Source organism: Cercospora beticola, chromosome 8 (assembly GCF_033473495.1).
Source record: "Cercospora beticola chromosome 8, complete sequence".
NCBI classification, from domain to species: domain Eukaryota; kingdom Fungi; phylum Ascomycota; class Dothideomycetes; order Mycosphaerellales; family Mycosphaerellaceae; genus Cercospora; species Cercospora beticola.
In genome coordinates this window covers 2,624,151-2,637,194 of record NC_088942.1, presented here as the reverse complement: position 1 = coordinate 2,637,194, position 13,044 = coordinate 2,624,151, and the positions used below count along the sequence as shown (strand labels likewise).

Genomic DNA, 13,044 nt, shown 5'->3' with positions numbered 1-13,044 from the left:
ACCCTAACCCTAACCCTAACCCTAACCCTAACCCTAACCCTAACCCTAACCCTAACCCTAACCCTAACCCTAACCCTAACCCTAACCCTAACCCTAACCCTAACCCTAACCCTAACCCTAACCCTAACCCTAACCCTAACCCTAACCCTAACCCTAACCCTAACCCTAACCCTAACCCTAACCCATCAATCTGTTGTTTCCCATCGCGGCCGCTTGTCACCTCGACCTGTTGACGGGCGGCAATGTCGTTGGGTGTATATGCTTCTCCGTGATCCACACCGCCATACATTTGAGACATCTTCTACTCCAGCCCAAACACCGACTAGTGCCACATCCTCTGACTCATCACGACCTGGAGGATGAATAGGAAGAAGAGACACGTCAGTAACAGAAGCATTCAGCCGAGGTTTGGACGTCTTCATAGCGCTGACGACGGGGAGAAGTAGGCGTGACCAGTTTCGGACTCTCAGCTTGTGCTGTATCATGTTCCTGATGTCCTTTATCAACGCGTTGGCTGTCTGGGTATGGATGGAGCACGGCAATATCTATAAGACTCTTCGTTCTGCGATTGCCTTGACCTTACACGGCAGTTACGGTGTCTGGTGCCTGGCACATATAGGCAGCGACCGCCTCTTTTCTAGCCAGGCCGACTCGGCCCCAGAGCGTTCACATCACGAAGAATCCAAGCATAGAAAGTGGTAAAGTCCCCCGCCCATACCATTTGCGTAAGTTGTGTGCACATAAAAAGCTGAGCAGAAACAAAGCCCAATGCGGCCTTCTTCGTGATATTCTGCAAAGAAATGTCCCTGTTTCTCATCATCCATCTTCCATATTCCTCAGTATTCGAGTAGTCTCCGTGTGTACCCAACTTATCCGAAATCGCAAAACCAGAGCCTTCGAAATGTTGAGAAAACAAAAGCAGCAGAATGTGGCCCAGCCCGATTTCTGGGGCTTATGTGGTCCTTCAATGCCTCAGATACATTAACCTTGGTAAATCTGCCGCGTTGATCATCTCCTAGGACAAACGTACGATCTGAAATGTGGACGATGTATCCGATGAACGTGCCGTCGGTCTGGAAGACCGTGCGGTGGATGTCTTCGACTGCATCATGGGGAAGATGTAGACCGTTTGGGACATATTCAACGGCAGCCCTGAGGTCCACGAGTCAGCTCAGTCGAATCATGCCTCATTGTGAGTATCGTCACTGACCTTCGTGATTTTGGTATCAGGGAGGGTAGTTGTTTTTCCCGACTGTCCTTCCTTGAGCGAGCATAATAGATTTTCCTCGTGGTGTGTCGATGTGGATAAGCTGCGCAACGATAGTGCCATCGCTTCGGCAAGCAGTTCTGTCATTTCCAGGGTTCTCCCCTTGGTATGCAAAGGCCATTCTTGGCTAGATGTAGATTGGCTTGGACATGTTGATTGGAAGGCATAGAGCTCATAAGTTATCTTGTTCAAATCACAACTATGGGCATTTTCGCTGACCTTCCTTGTTGCTGCATAAGCGGAACCCTTAGCACTTGAGCGTATAGTTTCTCGGTGCATAGAAAACTCATTCGAAACTGCAGAACCAGGGCCCCCGAGATTTTCGAAAAAGGAAAGCGGAATGCGATCAAGCCCGACTGCTATCAGGGCCGATAAGCTGAGCGTCGCAATCACAAAGAAGAAAAAAAAGAAGCAAGTCTCAAGTCAGCATGTTTTGTGGCTTTTTGTAGATCGCACTGGTGTCGTCAATTGTGTCGCAGAAGTCTTGGGCGTGCTCGTGGGATGTCCGTCTTGGTATGTTGCAGCTGATCCTGGAAGTTGTATAGACAGCAGTCTATGGGTGTTCAGGAGCGCCGGTGCTATTGACGTAACGAAAGGTCGAGCTCGAGAGGAGTTTAGTCGAGTGTTCAATCCCTCGCGCGGTGACGGTGGTCTCGAAGGGATAAGCGACAGTTGGTGGGTCGAGTGAGATTGTTGATCGCTACTCTGAAGCCATGCAAGAAGGAATGTCGAGTTGTGCGGGTGCAGGAGTGACAAACGACATTTGAAGCTGCTTTGAGTGGAAGCTGCTTCACATGCCCTAGGAGCTCCGAGATTGAACGAATCCACGAAAGGCTAATAGCAGCCTGCGGCAACTTCCTTTGCACTCCAACAAGGCAGGAGCGCCCGCGAGTTGCGCAGCGATGCGACGTAGAAAGCTGATCAAAAGTGCAAAGGAGCTGAAGTCTTGTGGGAGATTTGCATTGCCTGGCAAATACGACTGATACTCAACACGGGCAGCACTTTCGCTGGAGGGTCAATTGTGCTCAACATGATTCAATTCTGCCCTGGAGCTACAAGTGAGCTATGGATCTCTCTTTCTATGATACTTCACCGCATTATCTCTTCTGGCGAGCACATGCTCGTCAAACGCCCATCTTCAGCCTGGTCGTGTTCTCTGCATGCAATCGTATCTCGAGCCTTCGGGACCGGTGTGCTGCCTCCGATCCACCGCCCGACTCTCTGTAGGGACTCGCCTACTCGCGGCCCTGCTTGCGGTATCCCTTCTCCTTCAGCTCCACGGCACCCATAGACTTAGAAATCTCTGACATGCAAGGAAGTCCCTTTGGATCAATGCTCTCTGTCGCAAGTGGCACTGGCTTCTTTTGAACCCCGTGCCCGCTCTCCCATCCGACCGACTCCAGCGAGATCCGTTCGAGATTTGGCTCGCAAACTTGCTTGCCACCAAACTTATTGAGTTCTCGATAGAAGCTGTTGACCACCTCGCGAAGCTTCTCGTTGTGAGCGATACCTTTCAGCGCAAACCTGCGGGCAGTCACGACCTTGACATCTTTCGCTTCGGACGGTTTCTCTGGGAGAAGCGTCTCCAAGCAGAACAGCAAGACCGCAATGACGGATGCAATCACCATGGCTCCTCCGAGTGATTCGTTGATGTCCTCGTCCGCTTTGTCTCTCATCAGCCACTCTTCGCGTAGGACGGTCTCGGTTCGTTTGAGGTTCGAGTCGGGGCTGATGTCTGAGTTGTACACTTGCTGTTGGACTTTGAAGAGCTCGATGGCCTCATTTTGTCGTCCCACAGCCTCTCGCAGGCGAGTAATCTCGTTCTTCATGGCAGTCAGTTCGGACTCTTTCTCCTCCAGTTCCTTCAGAAGCCGCGCGCTATCGGTGGAAGGGTTTTCGGCGGTGGCGGGCATGGTTCTGATGGTGTTCGAGCTTTTAGGGCAAGTGCTCATGTTCTCGTTGTTGATCTGAGTTCGCTTGCCGGTGGGCTTGACGGTGTTCGGTTCGTCGTGAGTGTTGTCGCGTTTCTCGTTCGTCGTGCGATTCCCAGTGTAGACGAAAATGTGGATGTCAAGAGTGAGCGAGTTTTAAGTACTTTTGGAAGCGCGATTGTCTCGAGTTCTGTTTGTGATGTCAATACAAGTGAGGTTTCCAGCAAATGTAGAACGCACCAGCTCTTTCTTTGAGCCAACATCTCTGGCTTCTGAAACATTCGACGCTCTGACTACAACCAAGCAAACGCAAAGACTTCAACGACAAGCGACAAACCCGGCGCAATACTTCATCTTCTTTGTCGAAGGCCGCCTCGACCTTTCCAGGTGTGCTCATCGACGCTCCCAAACTCGAGAAGAACTCTTCCGCGTTGACCAATCAACCAGCTATCATGGCGAACCAGGCCACAACCGTTCAGCACAGCCGTTCGAAACCGATGACGAACAACGAGAACGAAGAATTCGCCAAAGGGTATCAAACCCTCTGCATACGGGCCAACGGCACCATCAAGAACGATGCCTCGGTGATAGACGAGATCATTACCAATTGGTTTCCAGGTGCCTCAGTGGCTGAGACGAGGAAGAGGCTAGAAGACTATGAAGACACCATCTTGAGGAACACGTACCATACAGCATTGCCAGCCGTGAGGAAGCTCGCCAATCTCAAAGGCGAGGATGACAAGAGTCGCTGGCTCTCCAGCACATCATCACAGCGCAAGAAAGTCTTCCTTGAGGTATTCTCCCCGCTGCCGCTACTGTGGAACAACGCGCTAACGAACACTAGTCTCTCCTACAGGACCCAGGACCGATATTGACTGCCATCTTTCCCGACTTCAAAGTCGTTCCGCTCACATATCTGTACCGAGATAATGCACCACAGACTGAACGCATCTGGCGAGCTCATGCGGAGAGAAAATTTGTTGCTCTTTGCGAAGCCATCTACACATTCGTCGTTGCTCGTGACAACAGTCAACCACTCTTCGACGGCTGTCTGATGGTATGCGAGGAATTGAGGCAGACGAAGCTCAAGGACACCCCAGGTGGGGCGAATGTGAGCTGGAAAGACATGCCCGCCTTGCCACCTAATGTCTGAGTGGAGGGTCGCAAGGGCACATCTACGAATGCGAGCAGAAAATGCGAGGTTGGATGGTACTCAATGCGGCATGTTTCCGACATGGACGGCGGACGGAGCCAGCTCGTTCCACTGGCAGACCGTTGCATCTTCATTGCCGTTCACAGCTGTGAAGGTCGGACCTTGAGCTATTAGCAGCAGCACTTTGATAGATCACGAATTTACAAATTCGTACGTCCAAGCACGTTTGACAGCGAATTCAATTTTTATTCTAGATGGCTTTATCGCATAAGTGTACACCGACAATGAACAATGAACAACTCACTAAGAAGCGTGAAACACTCTGCATCTGGGCCGACGGTATCATGAAGGGTGATTTAACTACCTGAGATCCGAATTATCGACGATTAGCAAGGCGAATTCGAGAAGCTACCGACGATCAGGAGGGCTACCAGATATTGCATAGACTATAAGGGCCCAGAAACCATTATCGAGGATCAGGAGGCGACAGCGTTGACTTCTCGCGATCTGCATTGTCGAAGACTAGGCAATGCCAACTGTAATCAACAGAATTATCTACGGTCAAGACAGATACCGACGATCAGGAAAGACAGCGACGATTAGGAAAGACATCGACGTCCAGGAAAGACATCGACGATCAGGAGAGGTTGGTGTTGACTTCTGCGGATTCTCGGTCATCGACGATCAGGCAGTTATCGACGATCAGGCAGTTGTCGACGAACAGGCAGTCATCGACGAACAGGCAGTTATCGACGATCAGGCAATCATCGACGATCAGGCAGTTATCGACGAACAGGCAGTTAACGACGAACAGGCAGTTATCGATGATCAGGCAGTCATCGATGATCAGGCAGTCATCGACGAACAGGCAGTTATCGACGAACAGGAGTAGGCAGCACCGACCACCAGCTTCTCGGTTATCGACGATTAGGAATGAGCACCGACTACTTAACTTGTAGGTTATCGACGATTAGGAATGCGCAGCGACTACCTAGCTTGCGGGTTATCGACGATTAGGAATAAATAGCACTAACTACCTAGCTTCTAGGCTATCGACGATAGGGAAAAATGTCGCCTATTTCGAAAGCTCTACGACAACTGCGAAGTTTAGATGTTGCCGTTAACGACAGTTGTCGGCGATTAGGACATACTAGGAATAGCTACTAAAGAGTTAAGTTATCGACGTTTACGCAAGCTGCTAGCTTTTCGATATTTGTACTATAAATAAACCGCTAGTTATATACTCCTTCTTAAAATACGAACTATATACGTCTATATTATACTAAATTAATATCGATAGAAATCTATCTCTATTTCTTTACTATCTCTATACTCTACTACTCGTCTACTTTCTACTATTCTAATCGCTATAAGAAGCCTTTTACTAATCTATTTACCTCCTAAAAGAAGTACTCTTAAAAGAAGCCTATCGCCTTATTAGTATTACTAAACTTCTAATATTTCTTATATTTAATAGTTTCTCGTTCTTCTTTCTTAAATATAAGCCTTAATAATATAGTATTAATAGGTACCTATATCTTATTATCGTATCGACTATATACTACTACTATATTACTATTTAGTACTATTACTATATAGAGATCTATAATAAGTTTATAGTCGTTATTATAGTAGATTACTAACGACTTAGAAGCTATAGCTAATAGCTAAATTTTCTTATAGAATATAGTACGCGTACGATATATACTCGATAACTAGCTTAATATTATAAGTAGTAGTATAGAATCTAAAAATTCTTTACTAGTAAAGTCTTATAGAGTAAATATAAGTCCTTCGATCTTACTTAAGTTTCTATATTCTAGCCTAAAGAGGAACTCTAAGCTCCGATTTAGTAGAAAGTAATATAGTAGATAATCGTATCTTAGAATATTATAGATTATTATATATATATTATAGATTAAGACCTTATATACTATAAAGAGTATAGCCGATTATTTAGGCGAAAATTCGCTTTTCTTTATTAGTACTTAGATATATACTATACTAATAAATCCTTAAGTATCTCTAAGTACGCTATATATCTATAGCTTAAATAGTAAATAAATTTATAACTTAGTAGCGCTATCTATACTACTCTACTTAATTATTATAATATTCTAGTTAATTATTTTAATTACTAGTTATAGACGTTCCTCTAATATAAATTCTTTATAAATATATAGTCCTAATTATATATATTATTATTTACTTCCTCGATATTCTACTTTGCTTTTAATAGTAATATATTAAGATCTTAAGCTTTAAGCTATAACTCTACTACTAGCTATAATAGTTCTTCCGATTCTATAATAGTCTTAGCTATCTCTAAGTCGTTTATATATAGAGAGAAGATATCGTATACGTATATATTACTAAGAGACCTATTATCTAGGTCGTCTTCCTTAAAAATATACTAAGCTTTTATAGTTTCGATAATCTTCTAATATATAACTCTCGTTTATATAATAGATTTCTATATCTTCGCCTAGTTCTTAATAGCTATTTACTTCCTTATAATAGATCCTATTCGCTCTATCTAATTAGCTAATTGTCTAATTTCTTCTCTATATATATCGAGCTTATCTCGTTCTTTACTATATAAGTATTTCTATTATAAGGCGACGTCTAGCTCCTATTCTATATTAGATATATTTGTCGTAGCGCCGGAGTATAGAGCTAGCTAGCTTAATCGGTCGACGTTATAATTCTATACTTCGATATTTATATAGATTAGCCTAGCTAATAAGTCTTAAAGACGGGTATAGGCATTATCGCCGGATATGTTCTGCAAATAAGTAGCGACCATCTTCGCGGCTACCGACGATCGGTATAGGATTGGGAAGTGACAGCGCAACGCAGATTGACGCCGTCGACGGCCTGATCAGTCCAAGCAATGCCAAAACCAGAGTCCCGTCGCGTTCCCTAGCGTTCGTGGCTGCCGTTGGCGATGAGTGTAGAAAGTGGTGGTGTGGCAGTCGAGCGTTGCGTACGGCAGTGAGCAATCTCTGTAAACTCAGCGTTCACGCGGACTTCGGTAGCCGTCCTTCTGTTGTTAGAAAGACTTCGTGTAGTTTTGCGGCAGCAGAGGTCGTGCGAATCGTGGAGCTGACAAGGAATGGTGACGAGGCAGAGGGAGTGATCGAGTAGTGCACCTGAGCGCAGAAGGACGAGTGTGAAGGCGGTCGACAGTGGACTGGTGGTCTGTGCGTCGCTCGCTTCCACTTCAAAGTGAAGGCAAAGTACGTGCCGCGGAACCGTTGCATTGCCGCATTCACCTCCGTTTGCCGCCTTGCAGCATTGGCGTCTTGTCCACTGCGCGTCGTCTTCATTCGTCAACCACACATCACAACTCTCCTTCGCAGCGAGCGCCACGTACATTTCACTTCATCTACAGCGACCACAGCATGGCAGCGCCCGCACCGATCCAAGTGCTCATTGCCTCCGACGGCGACGTCGAAATGCAGGCCAAGGCAATCCATATCTTACGCGTGCGCAGCAAAGTGCTTTGTCAGAGCAGCGCGCCGTTTAATAGCCTTCACAGCAATTAGCCTGCCTCATTCCATCTACGGGCCAAAGGCAGCTGACACTTGCAGTGGGCTCGTTCGCCGAAGACATTGACTTCGCTAGAATATGCAAGGACGGCAACGATCTGTTCAACCTCAACCTGCGTCAAGAACACGACGGCGAAGCACTGCTGCACATGTTTGCACTTCTACATGATGAACCACACTACTTACCCTCACTTCTCACCCCCTCCCAGCTCATGGGCTTGGCTGCGGTCATTGACCAATACGATGTGAAGAATGCCGTGATCCCGCGCATTAACGAGCTTATAACCGGAGTCGACGGTACAGCTCTGCAGCACAGCAAGATTACCTCGCAGCAGCTCTGACCATTGGCAACAGAGACTTCTGAAGCCATATCCAAGCATCTTCAGTAAAGAAGTACGATGGAAGTCTACCACAACCTTCACCCAGCCTCTACGTCTGCCCTCACCGACGATCGTTCTGACTTTGTTCAGCTATAGCGATCACGCGAGCAAGACTGGGCGAGGATGATAAGGGTGGTTGCCCCAGAAAGATAGCACACGTCGTCCTGCCACGACCGGAGGCATGATTATGAGCATTTGCCTACGCTTCTGCAACGATCCTGATTGCAGTAATGACTACGAGCTTCCTTTCGGCACACGAGGCTACGAACGGCGTCAAAAGCAAAGTGAACCTATTGACGGACCCGTCCAGGGAGGCGCACATCCTGCCCCTTCTCTCGCAGCCTTGCCTCAAAGTGGCGACGAGTACTTTCCCCAAACCTCAGATCCCTTTCTATCATTATCGACCCAGTTGCGAGCAGACTCCGACGAGAGTACCGCCAAGTTCACCAGCGAGGATGGGCAACATGATTCTTCTTCCGATGCTCACGACCCGAGCAACGATAAACAAGCTTTCCGGGCTCCACTTCCAACTCCTGCTACCCTTGCCGATGCGCGTGACCTGATAAGAGAAGATGAGCAGAGCGAATACGATGACGAAAACGACGATGAAGACGGTAGAGATGGGGAGGAAGATAATGACCAAGACGAAGAGGAAGACGAGAAAGAAGATGCAAACGGATATTGAGCATCGTCAGCTGGTAGACAAGCGACACTACCTACACGGAGAGCTTGTTAGCCTGACTTCACTTGGCTGAAGGTGTTTTACCGAACTCGCCTTCCGAATTTCTACATCGCTTTAATGAGAGCGCGCTGGATCGTTCACGACGGATTTATCTTTATATTCCACAAGTCTCATCGCTGTGTGTCAAGTCTGCGAGGACAACCCACGATCACATCACATTCGACTGCTAAGCGTCGATAAGAATCCTGGAAAGTAAACCGGAAGAATAGAAACAACCTTCGGGCCGGTTGAGCCAAGTGATCCTGGTTGGACACTCATATCTGTGTTGTTCATGCAAAGAACGCCTACCCAACCCGGAGCATTGTTGGACATCAAGTACTTAAGGACATGTGGCACTTCTACAGTCTACGGGAAACATGTACTCGAGAGTCAGGTAGTGTGATAGTCAGTCGCTGGTCATTCTTGCTCTCTCCGGGCTCCTGTCGCTCCCTACTACTGGCAACCAGACCCAAGGACTTGGGCTCAGAACAAGTCTGGAGAGCACTGACTCTCAGTCTTGACCTGCGCAAGGACCACGATGGAGCAGCTGTGCTGCATATGCTGACCTCAATGCACGAGAAGCCGCAATTTCTACCACCGCAGCTTGACCCGGACCAGATCTTTCGACGAAGTCGCAGGTTTTCATCCTTGCCTGGACCCAAGCAAAGAGGAAGAAGCTGACTACATGCTTGGCGAGATCCACTGGGAAGACCTTTTGGCTTTACTGACTTCTCTGTCCAGCTTGCATCAACGTGGAATTCGATCTTGTCTTCGACAAAATTGCTTTCTACAGATAAGTTTTGCCGCATCGGGGTCTACCGCCTCGGGCGCGGTGCAAGATGTGCCTTGTACCACGATGAAGACGAGTCGACAGTTAAGTCTGCATCGAAGAATGAGGACTGCTGCTTTTGTCCGTGGGACGCCGCAATCGTCATTTCTCATCATCTCTCAAAAGACAACATTGTTCCAGGAGATGAGGGCCATTTCCCACATCACGGATCTCTCGGCCATCTTCGAACAGCAATTCAGAACTACTCCATTGCACCAACCATCGAATGTGTGCCATTACCTGTCACAAGCACAGTCATGCAACAGATAATCAAACTTGGCAGTGACATCAACGCCTGGATGACTCCCAGAATATGCTTTGCTTGTGTGAGAAGAGGCCACGACGTCGATCGTTGGGAAGAGTGTCTATCGATCGAAGCACGCGATGACAAGATGTCCAATGAGGACTATTCTCGACGAAGCCATTTTCTGCTTCAAGCTGATAGAGGTGCCAACCTTGCCCAATGGTAACAGCGTCGGGTCCTGCTCTTTGCTGACCCGAGAATGCTTCAGCTCTCTTTTGATCAAATGCATCCTGCCCTCCCAAAGACCAATTTCAAAGTATCACCATCAAACGACTTGTCCTGAACTTTCTGGGATACTTTTACGTCTCCCAATTGCCTCTGTCTCCATTATCATTGCAGCATTCCTGCCCAAAGAAGGTCTGCTCGGCCGTTGCAGGTGTGCGTTGCTGTGATCATCAGTCACCGGATGGCTGTCCAAGCAGAGAGTCTCAATGCCAGTCAGATGTGCTCTCCTCCTCTTCCGGGCGTCCGAAGGACCGACCAAGTGACGAAGGTGCCGATCCTGGCTTGTCAATGAAGAGGGCGCGATGGGGTTGAGGTGTATCATTCTTGATGATGGATGTGTCGTTACGATTGACCTGGTCGACCAAATCGCGCGAGAAGAAAAAGGCCGTTGAGTCAAGTTGTCGCTGGGTCAGTGGTAACAATTCGGCGGTCGGCGAAGTGGATGCATTCTGGCTGGCAGGTAACGTGTGAGACGGCCCCAAAGACTCGTTCCCGGGTGGGAACTAGTCCTTCAATTGTGGTCTCGCATGGGACGGAGACGTCGTGGCGCGTGGCGGTGGAGGTGTGACAGTATGTGTCATGAGGTGAAAGATCGAGCTCGCCAGAGCACTGACAGTGATGCTGACGATGATGACCAGAGCGGAAACCTTGAAGTCTCTCATGATGGCGGTGAGAGTGCTGCGTTGACGAGCTTGAGAGCCCGGATCCACGTTCTGAGTAAAATCCTGTCAATGTGAGCGCTTCTGGTGTTCCATCCGCCTCACCGACGGCGATCGACGGAGGTGGTATGCATGTCGAAAGCGACATATCTTTGGGCGTGTCGCTTAGGAAGGGAGGAATCCGCATATGGGTTCGTTGTCTCTGGTGGGGGTAAGATTAGGGGTTTGGGCAACGTCGCTCGTTTGAAAAGTCATCGATTCACACTCTCCAAGTTTGGTATCGTGGACGATCGTGGCAAAACTTCGATGGGATAGTCCTTCCGCTTCCGCTGAGATTCGAGTACATAGTCAGACAGTGGGGTGAGATCTGACAGATCGGATCAGAGCTGAGCCCTTTGACCTCTGATTGTGTCAGGAGGGGCGGTTGACCCTTGCGGCATGCGAAAAACTCGTGTGAAAACAGTAGTAGGCTCACCGCACAGTCGAGATCATTATCGCGGCAAGTGAACTGCAGCCGCGACAAGCCCAGACAGAACCAGGTCTTTGTTGGCCTTTGCCCTTCCCCGAAGACCTGCAGCACAGCTTCCGGGACGCGTGCTCGGCCATGCTCGTGTGACTCTGCAAGAAGACGCCAAGTTCCCAGCACTCGCCACTTCCATCTCCATCAACTCCGTCTGCCAAAACACGTTGGTCGCCCATTCCGCAAGACAATCACGATAGGCCATCACGAACAACTGCAAGTCTGCTAGAGCACTTTCCGATCCGCTCACATCCCACCTCACTCAGCGACCCTCGATCACATTTCCGCAATGGCCTCCGATGGCTCCACGTTAGAGGCACAACTCCAACACGCTCACTTGCCGTTGGGCTGCGAAAACAGGAGTACGAGCTTCGTACACACGTAGAACCGGTTCGACAAGAATTTTGCCGCCTTCAGGAGCAGTTGGAGCAGCAGAATTAGGCGGTCAGCAGATTCGATCACCGTCGCCAAGCCGAAGATGTATGCTTTCGTCGTCTCTGATATGATCTTTGACACTGTCAGTTGTTTCAAACGCCATCGGTGTGGCCTGTCGACATTGGCTTACTTGGTCGATCGTGACACATCATCGACGGGATCTTGCTGTCGCGCTCGCTATCATCGCCTACCTCGCCAAGTTCGTTCACCTTCTGATGCATACTCACGAAGTTCTGGCGTTGTTAGAGCATAGTTCGGCTCCTACAAGTATACTCTTCGAGCATGGCACTGCAAGATACCTATCGAACACGACGCCAGCAGTTACATGAATGGGCATCCTTCGCTGCTCTTCTTCGCATTGCCATTTCGATGCTTCCTGCTGGTGCTTTGCGCATTTGAGATACCATGCTTGGTACTTGGCGCTCAAGAGTTTGCCATCGCGTACCGCGGCTCAGCAAGGTGGACCTCGTTGTAGTCAGAGAATCATCAGTACAACCTCACGTATCATCTTCAGCCCATTCCTGCCGGCAACGGATCGTTTTCGGTGCGATGCGATATATTCTAGCTCTCTGGATATCTGGGTCGAGTGGACTAGTGCTTACACTCGTTTCAGGAGCAGTTTCTTGGCAACTCTCGACAAACTATATCTACAACTACAGAAAGTTCTCTTCTGCCTTGCTGTTAGTTTTCCTGCAGCTATCAATCGACAATTATGCATTCATTCACCTTCTGGACCGCTCTTTTCGTCACCATAGCCGCTATTAATGCGGCAGAACTTCGATTGCATTGCGGACGTGATGAGCGAAACGGAGGCCACAAATGGTCGAATTGTGCGCAAGCCGACATCGATAGCTGCAAGAGCATATGTCCCCAAGAGGTATGTCTTCCCACAACTCTTGTCATTGTCTACTTGGATCACTCACACATAGACTTAGTGCGTTTGGCCCTATTGGGATGCATCTGCAAGGTAAGAGAGAAATGACTATGCTCCGTAAGCCACGGCTACACTGACCGTTCCTGTAGGCCAGACGGGAAATGCGATTGCTGGTGTGCAGCTCCCCAGTAGACA

General features: G+C 48.5%; 5 protein-coding genes across 5 annotated transcripts; 4 read left to right on the top strand and 1 right to left on the bottom strand.

Moving 5' to 3' along the window:
• Positions 1-2,502: 2,502 nt before the first annotated feature.
• Positions 2,503-3,180, bottom strand: RHO25_012273 (uncharacterized protein; the record flags this gene model as incomplete). Its single annotated transcript, XM_023603665.1, has 1 exon — positions 2,503-3,180. One exon carries the CDS (start codon positions 3,178-3,180, stop codon positions 2,503-2,505), a length of 678 nt encoding a protein of 225 aa, XP_023454561.1.
• A 470-nt stretch (positions 3,181-3,650) lies between these two features.
• RHO25_012272 (uncharacterized protein) lies at positions 3,651-4,351 on the top strand (the record flags this gene model as incomplete). Its single annotated transcript, XM_065603511.1, has 2 exons — positions 3,651-3,992; positions 4,055-4,351. 2 exons carry the CDS (start codon positions 3,651-3,653, stop codon positions 4,349-4,351), a joined length of 639 nt encoding a protein of 212 aa, XP_065459583.1.
• Positions 4,352-4,880: 529 nt separating this feature from the next.
• On the top strand, positions 4,881-5,243 carry RHO25_012271 (uncharacterized protein; the record flags this gene model as incomplete). Its single annotated transcript, XM_065603510.1, has 1 exon — positions 4,881-5,243. The coding sequence occupies one exon, from the start codon at positions 4,881-4,883 to the stop codon at positions 5,241-5,243; it is 363 nt and encodes a 120-aa protein (XP_065459582.1).
• Positions 5,244-7,755: 2,512 nt separating this feature from the next.
• RHO25_012270 (uncharacterized protein) lies at positions 7,756-8,243 on the top strand (the record flags this gene model as incomplete). The annotated part of the gene is made up of 2 exons (XM_065603509.1): positions 7,756-7,858; positions 7,945-8,243. 2 exons carry the CDS (start codon positions 7,756-7,758, stop codon positions 8,241-8,243), a joined length of 402 nt encoding a protein of 133 aa, XP_065459581.1.
• A 220-nt stretch (positions 8,244-8,463) lies between these two features.
• On the top strand, positions 8,464-8,967 carry RHO25_012269 (uncharacterized protein; the record flags this gene model as incomplete). The annotated part of the gene is made up of 1 exon (XM_023603664.1): positions 8,464-8,967. One exon carries the CDS (start codon positions 8,464-8,466, stop codon positions 8,965-8,967), a length of 504 nt encoding a protein of 167 aa, XP_023454559.1.
• Between the last annotated feature and the right edge of the window lie 4,077 nt (positions 8,968-13,044).